Source organism: Poecile atricapillus, chromosome 1 (genome assembly GCF_030490865.1).
Source record: "Poecile atricapillus isolate bPoeAtr1 chromosome 1, bPoeAtr1.hap1, whole genome shotgun sequence".
NCBI classification, from domain to species: domain Eukaryota; kingdom Metazoa; phylum Chordata; class Aves; order Passeriformes; family Paridae; genus Poecile; species Poecile atricapillus.
In genome coordinates, this window is record NC_081249.1 from 85,113,799 (window position 1) to 85,129,028 (window position 15,230).

General features: G+C 40.3%; 1 protein-coding gene across 1 annotated transcript in view; it reads left to right on the forward strand.

The window, feature by feature from the left end:
* The first annotated feature begins 3,735 nt into the window (after positions 1–3,735).
* TENM4 (teneurin transmembrane protein 4) overlaps positions 3,736–15,230 on the forward strand; it is a 349,338-nt gene continuing 337,843 nt past the window's right edge. Inside the window, exons 1-2 of the mRNA XM_058863767.1 lie at positions 3,736–3,958; positions 8,449–8,718. Coding sequence (XP_058719750.1) covers positions 3,736–3,958; positions 8,449–8,718 — 493 coding nt within the window. The remainder of the gene's footprint in view (positions 3,959–8,448; positions 8,719–15,230) is intronic.

The following is a 15,230-nucleotide window of genomic DNA, read 5'->3' on the forward strand; positions in this document are numbered from 1 at the left end:
GTTTTTTACATCTGGTCCATCAAGTTTGTGGAAAATTTTGAAATTATGAGGAGCAATCATGAGCTGAAGACGGAAAGAAATTGGTGGTTGAATATGTAACGGAGACGAGTGTGATTCTTTGTGTTCTTCATGTGCCAGAGAAGTCAGGAAAAATGTGAGGTGTTGACGGCACTGATGAAATTGTAGCAGAAGTAAAATCTAGACACAAGGAGTAGCAAATAAAGAAATAATATTCTACCACTAGAAAACTATAAGGCAAACTCTCTGACCACACAACTCCACTGAAAGTAAGGTACCTAAACCATCTGGGAATTGGGCCATAAAACTGAGATGACAAGAACTGCGTGTCCATGGAGAAGTGCTGGAAACTTATTTAAGTCAGGTAAATGCAACAGTTCAATCTTTAAAAATAACTTTTAAAAAAGTCTTCATTATGTTTTATGGAGGTAACCTTTCTATTTGGAAAGTCAAGCCAAGTTGGGAGGGAGAGAGAAATAAAAAGTTGAGAAGAGTTAAATTTATAAAGACATGAATGAGTTGGGAATAGAAACACTGCTACAGAGGAATGTGCATATGGATGGTGCAAATTTACAGGGCTATTTTTGATGAACTGTAGGAGAATTTTCAGTTTTTCAGCACCTTTCCTTACAAAAAGAAAACCCTTCATCTGGTGGGAATTTGTTCAATTTCCCCATGTTTTTTTGTCATTTCCTAAGTTGCAAGGTTACTAATGGTAATTACAGACCCTGTTTGTACCTTGTGGCTCTAGCAGTGCAAAAGGCTTTCTTGGCACATGTTCCTCTCCTGCTAGAGGGTTTTTAAATGACCAACCCTAGGTAGGAATTGCTACAGTGCTTGGGAGCAGATACAAGCCACATTTCTCGTTTATTTCTTAGAGAGTTACCATTTCTCACTCACATTCTTCCATCTCCATGCCCCATAATGATAAACCACAATTTCAGTGTTCATTATAATGGCTCTCAATACTGGGCTTTTGTGAAGGAGCCTGTTTTAAGGTGTTATATTCAAAAGTATGACAAACCTGCTCCTTGTAAGACTTTCATACATAGAGATACTATAAAGGAGACAAACGGATTCAATAACAAGTGTAAAAAAAGTCACAATTTTTCAAGCCAAAAGTTTTTTGGTTTTTTTTTTTAAAAAGAGGAATGACAGTGCACTGAAAGGCAATCAGATTCTCTGTTTCTTTTATTTCTTTCCAGTGTGAAAGCACCAATATGTTTGATTCAATGAAAAAAAAAATAAAAAATCTACCAATATTTGGTAGATCTCTTACATGCTGCTATTGTTCCTTAGCACAATGCAATCTCCTTCACTATTTCTTCTATATTCAGGCCTTAGTTTTGTGTCCTTACTCTGCAATACATTTAACATGTCAGTTTTGGCCAGTGAGTAATCCCATTTGCATTCATTTTATTGCATTTACATGAATGAATTTAAGTCAATGAGTTTAGTGGGTTTAAAAACATTTCTAAAATCAAAGTGGTGCTCATATCTCTGTGGATAATTTAGGAAAAACTCATTATAAGACACTCCTCCTTTCCCCCTCCATCCCTAAGTGTTCAATAGTTTCTATGCATTTTGCTGACAAACAGAATGTGTGAACTTAGACTGGGAGACAACATACATACACACACATATATATATATATAAAATTATTATTATTATTTTTTTAATAGTAGTATCTTAATTTCCAGAAAGAATGCTACAGAAGCCATACAAGGTGTTGGAATTGGCAATTGGCATCTGTCATTTCAAAGCTGATTTTGGAGGTTAAAGGGACGAAACCCAGAGAGCAGTTTTACCAGAATCAGAATTGCAGAAATAGGAGTGTGTCATGGTTTAACCCCACGAGAGTCCCAGGAGTGTAACCCTGCTCTTCTTTGCCCAGCTGCCAGTTTATCTCACAGCCCTCCTGTAGCTCTTGCTTCCTCCTGCAGTGTCTCTTCAACTCCAGTATCTTTTTAATTGTGCTTGTTCCAGACAGCTTTTCAAGTAAGAAATTAATAATAAAATGTTGTCTTTAGGCTTCAGTATTACTATTGTGATTTGTAGGTTATCAGAACCTGAAAAAACCCACAAATGCTACATTACAACACATCCCTTTAAACTGACTTACAAAGCTCACAGCACATCCATCCTCAACTACTGCACCGTAGCTGTGTGAGGGCAGGTGTAGATTAGGTTTTAGGAAGAAATTCTTTACTGTGGGGGTGGTGAGGCACTGGCCCAGAGCAGCTGTGGCTGCCCCATCCCTGGCAGTGTTCAAGGCCAGCTTGGATGGGGCTCTGAGCAACCTGGTCTAGTGGAAGGTGTCCCTGCCCATGGCAGGGGGTTGGAACTGGATGATCTTCAAGGTCTCTTCCATTCTGTGATTCTATGATTCTGTGAAATCAAGGGCACAGCATGCGAAGCAAGGCTAGGGTCTGAGTCATGGGCAAGTAAGATTTCATTAGTACAATCAGGGTTTAGCTTTTCAAGAAAGCACATTCACAACAGAATGTGATTTGGTTCTTGACATATATTTCCATATGTATTTGTTGTGAAAAAGACCAAGAACTGAAAGGTGCTTTCTAAACCTTTTGCTTTTTGTTTTTAAATGCTGATGGCAAACAACAATATCCTGGGGTGGCATGTAGAGACTCAACTTCTGTTTCTTTAGCAGTCAGGAGGATTCAGTTTCTGAGAAGCTCAGCCTGTAATTACATATTTTCCATGTTTAGTTTGTGGATTTTTATGTCATTATTTTTCCTCATAAACAAGTTTAGATATTAAAAAACATGTTTTTCCATCTTGATGCAAGTCATTGCCTTCATTTTTTCTGTGACTTCTGTCATGTTTAATAAACTTGAAGTAAAAATACCATTAATTATTTTGACAAAAATATGTTTAATACGTTTTATTTCTGATATCTGTTTTCTCTGTGTGCAGATATGTACTCTTGCATTGTAGTGCATATATATATTGGTTTTTCCAGAGGAATAAATCCCAAGCCATGTTGTTACATGAAGCAGAACACTATAATTTATTTACAGTTTCTCAGCTCTGCTTAAGTTCTAATGTATTTCCAGCCGAGTAAAGATGAGCCCTCTGAAAAGGAAGACATTTATGCAATTTCCATCCACATCTCCCTCCACATTTCCACTTCCACTCTCCCTCTCCCTTCCCACTTGCCTTCTTATACCATCTCACTCTTTTGTTCATATGTTCTAAGCTCATGATCTGTGTAAACATTATTAAAACCACAGGACAGCATTTTCCCACAGCCCTCCAGTTGCCCAAACAGAGACATTTCAGCATTACCTGATTTCCCAGAGATCAGGTGACTGATGAATACATGCCTTCTCAAGGTGTCTGAATCACTTCCTATGGAAAGAGGACACACAATATCGCAATCCAATTCCCAAGTGCATGCCTGGTTCAGACAGATGCAGGTTGCAGCGTATATGTATCCTGTTAGCAGTGGCAATTATTAAATGAGTCACACATAATTGAGACTTTCTTTTTATTGGTAATTGTTCTAAGAGGGTTTTTTCTGCAATCCATTAAGTAACATCCCTCCCTTTTCTTCAGTGTAAGAATGTATAAAGAAGGCAAATTAGCAGTTGGGTGCCCACAGGCGTGAAATTTTGTTATTCTCTCTTTCAGGTTATTCCAATCTGACCACCAGGCAGACGTAATTATTTTAATGTTGAATACTCAGACAAGGGTGCCATGGATGTGAAAGAAAGGAAGCCGTATCGATCTCTGACCCGGCGCCGCGACACTGAGCGCCGCTACACCAGCTCTTCAGCCGAGAGTGAGGACAGCAAGGCACCCCAGAAGTCCTACAGCTCCAGCGAGACCCTGAAGGCTTATGATCAGGACTCCAGGCTGACCTACAGCAATCGGGTCAAAGACATGGTGCACCAGGAGGCTGATGAATTCTGCCGAGCAGGTGGGTACTTTTCAGCGGATGCAGCTGTAAGCAGCATGAGGGAATCAGCTGAGAGCTGGAGCTGGGTGGGAGGCTACCTTTGAAAGACTCTGAGGACAAAAGCAAGATGTAAGAGAGAGATTTAAAGAGAGCAGCAGAGATCATCTTCATTGTATTGCACAGACACTGTATGCAGCCCAGTGTCCTCAAGTGGCATACCCATATCCCATGTTCATTAGCACTTACTAAGACATTTTTCTATGTCTTAATCTTTTTGTCTGAAGCAGCACTTTGCCACTTCCCACCATGAGACTAGAACACCCTGTGCACATGCTGTACGGTGCTGACGTGGCATGGAAAGCTCCTGCCTGCTCAGGAGATCTTTCACTGTGTCCTGTGTCTGCTCTGTCATGAAGGAAGTCAATGAGGATGCTGAGGCAGAAGGCAGCAAGGGGAGAGTCACTGTCCACACTGTCCAACTGGTCTACAGAAAAACCCAAGAACCCTGGAAGAAAGGAGGCATCTGAGCTCCAGATGCGGTGAACCCTCTTGGCACTGTACATGGCCTGCAGGCTTTAGGTTTGCCTTAGGGACGTGGTCCCATATTAAAGGAGTAAGGAACCACTTTAGGACTTACACAAGCATATTTAGTGAATATGAGTCCCAGTGTCTGTGAAGATGTGGAGTTTTGAGAGTCACGGTGGACTCCACAGTTCCAACAGAGATTCCAGATATTCTATTTTTTATTGCTACCCTGAAGTCAGTGCAGATACATTTTCACTGCTGTTAATGCCTATATGAGGTAGATTTCTGGCCCATACTATAAGACTCATCTTAATTTTTCTGTAGAGATGTAGCTCAGATTCCAACCAGGACTTCACATAAATTGTTTTTAGAAGTCCATCAAGAAAAGCATAAAATGGCAAAGTGAGTCAAATAGAGTAGGCAGCATTCCAGAAAATGAACATAAACTGGCTGACCCAGAGTACACTGAGCACATCCTCTGGAACTTAGAGAAGCTGATTCCCCAAAAGAAGTGCATATAATTACACTCATTAAACTTGGGGGCTGCTTAAGTTCACTTCTCAAAAATCATGCAGTTGTGGTTTTGATGCAAGATTCATCTTCAAGGCACACACAAGCAAAATGATTTTCAGCAATATCTTCATGTGTATAGCTTTGGTGTTTGAGCTTCAAAATAGCTGCAACAGACAATAATCAACAAAAAGGCCAATAGTTATTGCCAGTAACACTGTGACATCATAAAAGCACTTTCTCTCTTAGCAACTCTGAAGTACTTTATCCTCTCTGAGGAATGTATAACATTATAAAGAAAAAGAAATGTTTTAGGTCATTGCATTTGCTTGCTTCAACAATATATTCACCATGCAGGATAGATGTGAATTATTCCAGGTCAGCGGTTTTCAACTTGGAGGTCCACGAGGCCAGGCAGATCCATGGACTTCTGCTAAGAAGCCCACAAAAGATTACTTTCATTGAAAATCCAGTCTGTTGACAGGGAGTGTAAATTTTCTATACTCAAATTCACACTTCCCTAGGAAAATTTCGAAGGGTACAGAGAAATAGTAAAAATGACTGGTTTAAGTAGCTGAAATTCATTGAGAAGTTAAGATTAACCACTTCAGACCACCAGTTCTGTTTCAGATAAAACCTTCACAAATGGCTCAAGTTAAAGCTTTCTCCCAGTTTATCCTGGGTGTCCCAAAACTTGCCTGAAGAGTGTTATCCATAATCTCAGACTTCCTGTGCCACATTTTTCACTGGCTGCAAGCCATGAATGGACCTTTCTTTGTAATGCTGCTTGGCTTCAGGCCAGCTGAAACCAAGCCTTATTAGCCTGCTTGACATCAACAAGGCAAAGTGAATTTCTCTCCTGCATTGGTTTGGAAGGCAGAGGAGGGAAACATTTCAAATTGACCAAATAAATTCAGTAAATAAACAAGTCAGCATTTAAATGGTTTTAGCTAGAGTGAGTGTCAGCAAATGTGCAAGTCAGCACAGGAGAAAATAGACCAGATCTGAATTAAAAAGTCTTGGATATTTATTATCTTCCTTTTATTGACTTGAGTTCTTCCAGCTTAAAAGGCAACAGTGAGCATAGAATATGAAAATCAATGCATCTGCTTCTGTTTATTGCAAATAAATTTGATTTTCAGTTAATTGTAGCAGTCATTTTTCATAATTTATGAGCTGCTGTTACTGGAGAACATCGGTCATGCTGCACATTGATGTGCCTGATGATGCTGAGTGTGGCTTCTTTCAGGCGAAGATGGAACTTGCCATCGGTGACTCAAACACACAAGGAAAACCAAAAGATGTTTTTCAGTACTCCACAAGGGATAGTTTAGAAAACCATGGCCTTACACATCAGTCGAAACTAGAAGAGAAGAGCAAGGTCTCTGAGGAGATACTGATTCCTAGCATTTATAACTTAGGTCAGGTTTATTTGCTTCGTCCTGCCATGAGACTGTAGAGGACAATCTCTCAAATCACTTTGCAATCATGTTAAATGGATTACTTTGCCACAAGCTTGCATTGTGCTTCCTAAGCAAGGCCCTAGGGTTGGACAGAGGTGTGAGCCCCAAGCAACCTTTTCTGTCCACTCTCTCTGAAAGCTTTAATCTTGTTTGGTCAATTATAAAGGTGTGAAGTTCATGAATCCTTTATGCAGTTGGAGTGTTGTCAGCTGCAGATCCATAACCAGCTGAACCAGAGCTTTGTCCTGCCATCGAACAGCTCTTTCCTTCCCTGAGCTATACATGAAAAGGCTGTCCAGTGCCATTATTCACCTTGCATTCAGATATCTCCTCTCTGTTCACTATGAGCTGTAACATCAATTGAATGAAAAAATGTAGTAAAATAGCATCTACTTTTGGCAACCTGTCATCTGATGCATCTAATATGTGCTGTAATATAAAAGACCTTCCCCAAGCAGCAGGGTTCAAGGACAAGCTAGGGTGTTCCACAAGTGTGAAACTACTCTGGAAAGGTAGAAAACTGACTATTTCTGTTGGATGCACATTTTCTACCGTATGATATTTGACATCAACAAATAGAAATGTGAGGAAAAAAGCCACATGATTATGGGGTCTTGAGAAAGGAGAAAACGATAATTCAGCTTTGGATACAACCTTGAGATCCAGATTTGATTAACAGATTTCAATAATGAGTAGTTATGAACTTCAGTGTTCAAAGGAATATTTATCCTGAAATTTCCTGGAGATTGTGCATCCAGATTTATCATGTTGAAATATGCCTGAGCTGCAAACTGCTCCGTTCCTTAATCCATTCAAGGCATAGCATAATAGAAGCAGGGGTGCATTGAGCTGTATAAATGCACTGTGCAGCTAAAGGCACTCATGGGTGGCCAAAATCTTTTCAAGATATTCAGGGCTGAAAAATAAATGCATGCATTAATAAATAAATGTGGATTAAAATTGCTCTCCCTAGTCTCTTTGTGGAACTTTACAAACAAAGTGTGCTAATATTTGAAGCCTTATTCATATCAATTCAGTGTGATTTTGAAGCTCTGCAGGTAACTAGACATGGAGTCAAGAGTCACTTTTCAGGTTGTATTTTTAGGCAGCTAAACAATTGCATCTATTTGAAGCCAAATAACCTCTGCTGTGACTCTATCAGAATGAATAGCTAAACTGAGCCAAGGTGTGAGTGGTCAGCAAGGGGAAAGTGAAATCACCAAAGGAAATTTAAATCCACGGTATGTAATTTCAGGGATTTCAATGAGCAGAACTCACTCAAATTGCCTATTGTAGGGAAGTTGTCAGGTGTGTGGTAGGACTTTTGATCATTGCATGCCTCATTTTGCTTTTCTCGCACGAAGATTACTTTTTGCCTCTCCTAAAGAATTACACCACTTCCACATGTGTTTTTGCTTTCAAACTCGATGATTTCACTGAACATGCCCTGAGTTTTGTCAGGTTCCAGAAGCAGGAATCCAGCCACTTTTAATCTTGACATATTTGAAAAGAGGCTGTTGTGAGGTGGGGACTGGTGTCTTGTCCCAAATAACAAGCAATAGGACAACAGGAAAATGCCTCAAGTGACACTAGGGGAGGTTGAGATTGGATATTAGGAAAAATTTCTTCACTGGGAGAGTGGTCAAAGATTGGAACAGGTTGCCTACGGAAGTGGAGGAATCATTGTCTCTGGAATTGTAAAAAAGAAAAAAAAGTGTTAGATGAGGGCTTAGAGATGCTTAGAGATATTGTCTCATGGTGGACTTGGATGTGCTGAGTAATGGTTGGACTTGATGATATTAAAACCTAAATGATTCTATGATTGTGTGGTCTCTTGGCGTCACACTGAGCAAGACCACAGAAGAGGGGTATCTTTGGAATGATGCTGCTGTGTGTTGTTTTGACGCTGCTGTGCCCCATGAAGGTAGAGGATGAACACTTCTGCTCTTGACTTGTGCTAGATGGCACTGTGCCCTATTAAAGATTAATCAGGCTGACGTGTTTTTCTCTCAGGAGCCAACTTCTCCTTGAGAGAACTAGGACTTGAAGATGTGGCACCCACACACGGGACTTTGTACCGGACCGACATCGGGCTGCCTCACTGCGGCTACTCCATGAGCGCCGGCTCGGATGCCGACACGGAAGCAGACGTGGTCATGTCACCCGAGCACCCAGTGAGGCTCTGGGGACGCAACACCAAGTCTGGACGCAGCTCCTGCTTGTCAAGCCGGGCCAACTCCAACCTCACCCTCACCGACACGGAGCATGAGAATACTGAAACCGGTAAGTGGTGACAGCGCATGCAAGCGTCAGCCTCGAGCTCTATCAGGAATGTCTCTTCCTACTACTCCACCTTAATCTTCCTTAGGTTTTGTGATGGGGTTTTTTATCAGACTCTGTGAAAACACTCTTCTAACAGCCCCATGTCGTGGCCTTTTGTACTGTCCTACAGAGTATTTGTTAATGGACTGCTGGAGAAGCTCCTACTTATTTATCACTGCAACAGAGATCATTAAATAGCTGTAATACTCTCCCTGATTTTTGCAGCAACCTTTCAGAGGGAAGGCATTTAAATCTCCCCTCCTCTGGCTGATGCTACTCTTATCTTTGCCCAGATTTTCTGGGCAGATAATTTTCTTCTCTTCCTTGCTGGTTCCTTGACAGGGGCCGTTTCATTTATGTAAATTGGCTGACTGCTCTCTGAAGGAAACGATGGTGAAATATTTTTAGAAGCCTTTTTCTTTGTGCAAAATAAAAGCTGAAGGTCACAGATTTTTTATCTCTGTAACTTTGTGTCCCCAGCTGCGGGGATTCCTGCATGCCTTTTGTAGGTCTGCAAACCTTTTGGTCAGCAGTTCTGCCAAGCAGTGTAGGAGAAGGAGAGGAGATTTTGATTCAATTGCAACTTGACCCAGGAGTTCATCCAGTCCTACATGCCTTTGCACCTTTAATTCAATTATAGCACAGCCTGCTTCTTAATATAGCTGCTGCGTACAAGTCATCGGGCACTTGTGCTCAGTGCAGAAAGCTCATGTGAAATGACTGTATCACTTGTTCTTTTCATGCTTTTTGCCACAGTATTATAGTGACAAATGATGATGAGTTTTCCTCTGGAAGCATGACATAGCGAGACATACACCACCTACATGATTTTATGTTTAACTCCAACAAAATTAGAGTTGAAGCTTATTAAGTTTCTGCTCAGAGATAATGATATATTAGGCAGAGTTCAAAAGATAAATGGCCTTCTGTTCAAAGGATGTTGAGAAGAATTCTTTTAAATTATCTTTTCCATACTTTTTCAAGATCCTTAGTGTAGTGTCTTACAAGCAGACTCACACAGTGTCAATTTATATTGTTTTCCTTCTGATCCTTGTGTTTTGATGAAAAATCAGAAGGATCATCAGGGTCAACTAAAGTTTTGCACACTCAGAAGAAATTGCTAGAAAGCAGCCAAAAGTAAGCACCTTTCCCTTCCATCCCGTTCTCCTCTATCCAAGCTCTTTTTTGTACTTCCCATGTGATGTGTGAGCAGCTGCAATACTGTCCCATATATTTTTTTCTTTCCATGCCTACTAAAAAAAGAAAAATACAGAAGTTTAGTATTTTTTTTTTTTTTCTGCTTGGTCTTACTGGAGAAGAATTGAATTATCTGCTGGAGTCTTTTTCCCTGCTTTCTGTAATTCTATGTCTACACCTGCAAATGCGACTTTGTACCTACAGATCGCTTCCAAGAGAAACTATATTAGAAACAGGACATTAGCAACTTCACATGCTTTGAAAGGGTTTTCTGAAAGTAATCACAGAGGCTATAGGACTCATGTCAGGGTGGAGACAACCTTCAATTCCTCTTTCCTTTAGGTTAATGACACACTAACCATTCATTGAACCATCATTTCACAGGATCTAGAAAAAGGGAAATGAGAGGTGGAGAACATACAGTATTGTATAAATGTAGGAGTTTTCTTGGAGCCTAGGCATTTGCAGTCTTATATGTTGGGTGTTTTGAATGAGAAAGGCTGTATCACACTAAAAACAAAAGTCTATGTAGCACAAATAAAACCTAGATTGCTGTGGTGTCCAGTATGTAATAGTATTGTTCATACTGAGAAATGGAGGTGGTGGAACTTGAAAGAGAATATTAAGATCCAAACTGTGCTGATGGTGAGCTTCATCTGATGCTTAGACTTCCCTGGAAAGATGTCATAAACATCAGACCATGTTCAAGTCAGAAAAACTCTTCCAGAACTGAGAAAAAGTCACTTTAAAATAGGGACTGGGGTTGAATTGGTAGTACAAACGTATCCAAACAAATGTTGCAAGGTAGGAAAAGAAGAAGATTAGGGAAAAGTCTTTTAGGTAGGCAGAATTTGAGTATTTTCTTTTTGTAACTGTCTGGCACAGATAAAAGTGTGAAAAACCTTTGTGTACAACCTGGTCACTGAGACCTGCTGTACGAGCAAATGAAGCCTGAGATCTTCTCAGAAGCTTTGTCTGCCAAACACAAAAGCATTTCCTCCTTCCTCACTCCACATGAGTAGTGTTCCTCTGGGCTGCTAGCTATCACACAGGCTAGTCTGAGAAATCCCAGACATATAAGAGAAACATTTTTAAGAAGACATGAAATTTTGCTAATGGCAACGTAAAGTAACATAATGCTATGACTCAGTTTACAGGATAACTTTATGAGCCAGTATTAATTGTTGGCCGTATTGATAGAAGTTATAGCCTTTAGCTGAAGTCAATATGGGCTTTATGAACCTGCCATCAATAGGAGAGTTTATGGGGCCCATTAAACTAACTTTTCCAATGAAGGTCAAAGTCAGCAGTTTTTATGCTGTTCATTATTTATCCAAAATAAATAATCAGAATTTACTTCTGATGTTTGTAAATATCAAGTTGTTGAAGCATGATTCTGCCAAAACATATATTGTGTTCCTAGAAAAGGAGTGGTCTGGCTCCTTTGAAAAGCAGGTTTGTTTTTATTTCAAGCATGGTGATGCCTTGAAGGAACAGATATGATGCTCAGAAAGCGCAGACACAATCCACCACTGTCATGAAGGAAGCCTATGAAGTGCTCTGGTTTTATGGCATATTGTGATCATAGATCGCTTGCACAGGGAGCTGGCATGGAAAGACATCTGTAGCTTTATCTAAACTGTTACAAGGTTTTCACAGAATCCAAGAACAGTTTGAGTTGGAAAGAACTTTAAAAAACATCTTGTTCCAAGCCCCTGCCCTGAACAGGGACACCTTCATTAAGTTGAATGCTTTCAGGGGGCTGCATGCTTTTACTAAGTGAAGAGTTTGTTTTCAGCAGAGTTGAGTTATAACTCTGGCATTGCCCTGAGCTCACATCCTTCACACTCAAACAGCCATGATGGCTTCCCCTCCAGTGGACAGTGCATTTCACTTACCTGGATAGTCACTTTGAAAAGTGAGGGGACAGAAGCACAGCTCAAGCTGCTGCATCTTGGCTGGGGACAGTGCAATCATTCTGTATTGCTGATGTAGCAGGTACTTTATACAGCTCAGGGAGTTTTCTGCAGCATGGTCATGATCCGAACTGGATCTGTGAACTCCCATTACCAGTTCCAAACCTAGCACAGAGGGAGTCTGGTTCCTGGAAGTCTAGCAATTATGTTAGAACTTCTTTCCTGTAGTATCTCAGTATTTCTCATCAAGACTGATTCAAGCAAAATAGGTTCCTGAAGTGGTCATTTGGAATGAAGCCTGGAGTTTCCTGGCGGTACCTTAGCTAACCCTGAACAGGATTTGTACTGAGCCAGCAGTTGTTTACCATAGAGAAGAGCACATTGAAGAAGAACAAGGTAATAGTCTTCCAGAAATTGGCTTATTTTGCAGCAATTTAGTCACATGAAAAAAAAAACAAAAACAAACAAACAAAAAAAAAAAAAAAACCAAAAACTTCTAATCATAAGAACATCATCATAAAAATTGAATATCACAGGATAGTTTATACTGAAAGGCATTGCTGGAAATCTCTGGTCCTTCTCCTTCTTAAAGCAGGGCTAAGTAGGAGGTCAGATTGGGTCACTCAGGGCTTTTTTCAAGTACAATTTGAGTATCTATCAGAATGGAGAGGCTACAGCCTTTATATCCTGGTTCTGCAGCTGACCAAACTTTCTGTGAGCAACTCTACTTCTAAGATCTGGTATGGATTTCAACTGCAACTCATGTCCATGGCTCCCACTGGGCATCTCCAAGAACAGCCTGACTCCATCTTCTGAACATCAACCATAATAAAAACAGTTAAAAGACAGCATCTAGAGTGTCCTCTCCTCATAAACAGTTGGAAGGCAGTTTGGCACTGGAGGAAATCAGAGGAGTCTGAAGAACTCCAGTGCTAAAAGCTTTTAAGTGTAAACTAGACAAAGCTGCTGAGAAAGGTCTAGACTAAATGCTGTGTCTCAGTCAGTGTCTTTCAGTGCTGGCCTCTCAAGCATCCCCTCTTTCTCCAGTTCCAATTCTTTCATCACTGCTATGCCTTTTTCCTCTGGGGCAGGGACTATTCAGGCGGGGCTTCTGTACTGACAAGGGGACTCCTAATGTATGTGGATATGGACAGTGTTTATGTGCAAGCATCCATGAATTGGGCTTTGTCTATTTCCTTTGGATTTGTAATGGAGACCTTAACTCAGATCCACCCAAATTGTTATGAATCATGCTGGTAATCTCTGGACAGATTTCAGTTTGAGAGATGAGCAGAAAATGGGTAGATATTCCAATACAAAATGTGTTCCCACAAAAAAATGAAAAAAACAAAAACAAAACAAGCAAAACCAAAAATGCCACCAACAACAAAACTAAAGCACTTCTTCCTCTACCTTCAGTGTGTTAATGAACTTACTGGTTTACTCAGTACAATCATTACAGGGTTACTGTATACCTGGGTTATTGTCCTGGTCATTTGAAAAATTTGTCTTTGTGAAAGTGGAGTTGCAGCCTTTTAAAAAGAAACAAACAAACAAACAGTGCAGCTTAAATTTCAACTGTTCCAAAGAAGCTGTTCCAAACTATTCCAAGCTAAGGACTTACTTTGGTTGTAATCTGGGCTCAGTGTTCATACCCCCCAAGGAAAGTAGTTGGCTAGATATGAGAAGGAACAAGAGACAGAGGAAGTGGTTTTTTCATTAGCAGGACAAGTCAGCCGTGATTAATGCTGTGAGGAGTGGTGTGATGTTTCTCTCTCTGTCATCATGTCTTGCTTGGAAGAATGTGGGCAGTGTCAAATGGCCACAAGGATCTCCCAGACAGAATGATTAACATCAGATGCCTCAAGACAGTTTACCTGAGTTGAAGATGCTCAACTGTGATCTATCATGTAAAAAAATTCCTGCAGCAGAAGTGTAGCTGAAGTGTGACTTCAGCACACTGAGAGATTAGTAGACATGAACTAAAATTCCACATCTAACCACCCTGGAAGCCAAAATTTAAGCTGCAGGACCTTTACTGTCAAATTTCCCTGTGCAACTTCTCTCCATCTTCACAATTAAAAACCATGTGGGAAACATGATCCGGCAAAAACTTCTGCACGCCTTCTATGTTTGCAAAAGGGTTTACTGTTGGACTCCAGTCATCCATTTAATGATGAATTGGATGTCAGTTTGATCACCCCAAAACTTCCACCACACATCTGTTGATCATCTCTGTTTAGGAAGAAGAGTTTCGTCTCAGGGTTCATTCATCTTTAGCTTCACCTCTGAAAGCTCCAGTCAGTGCCAAAAGTGATATAGTGACTATAGTAATACAGACACTTACTGGTGGAAAGATTAAGAGTACTAATTCATCTTGGACCCACATTCTAAAAAGAGGAATAATTTCCCTTCTCTTCCATCCCTGGAATTTTTCATGACCAGCCTGGATGTGGCTGTGAGCAACCTGGTCTAGTAGAAGGTGTCCCTGCCTTCCCAGGGCAGCCCAGGTGTTGGAGCTAGATAGCCTTTAAGGTTCCTTCCAAACCAAACCATTCTGTGAACTTTTTCCTTTAGTCACTACTGTTCTGGAATGCATTTAAATGAATTTTAAAACTGTCAAGCAAACAACCAGCTCAATATCCAAATATGTTCTCCAAGCCTTACCACCTTAACCAGAAAGGCAGTAGATATCTTACAGCTAACTTTTGTTTTCTCATTAAATAAATTACCTTTCTTAAAAATACTCATAGGCTTTTGTAAAACTGAAGCATAGTGGCAATCAGGAGCTTTAAAGCTCACATGATAGCTCTGCCTCCTCTACTATCCCAGACTCAACTCTTGGCCATGTTAATTGACAAAACAACTGATTTACAGAGCATTTCTTGGAGTAGCCACCACATTCTCTGCTTACACTGCTTAAGCCATTATTGTTTCTGGAAACAAGAAATTGTGTAGGGTTTTAAGACTCAACAGAACTCAATGTTTATGGAACATAGCAGAAACACAGGGGTACATTAAAGCAGGAAATAATTAAAGAAAATAATTTCAAACAAGAAACACCAATGAAATGCTACAATTTTATTTCTCCAGCGTAGTTAATAAATATTATTGATGCTTTCATTTATTCAGTGGTGACTAATACAGAATTCACCAAAGCCTTTGAAAGCTCCTGTTGCCATCAGCAGTGCTACACCTCGTCCTAGGTGCATGGTGGTAACAGTCTATTTTTTGAAAACAGCATGCCCAAGTGGTATAAATCCCAATATTTCTGGTTAAATACGCCACAATGTGCTGTTCACTGCTAGTTTTCTGATAGCCATTTTGGCCTCTTATTAAATCAGAAAGCTGTTCCAATGA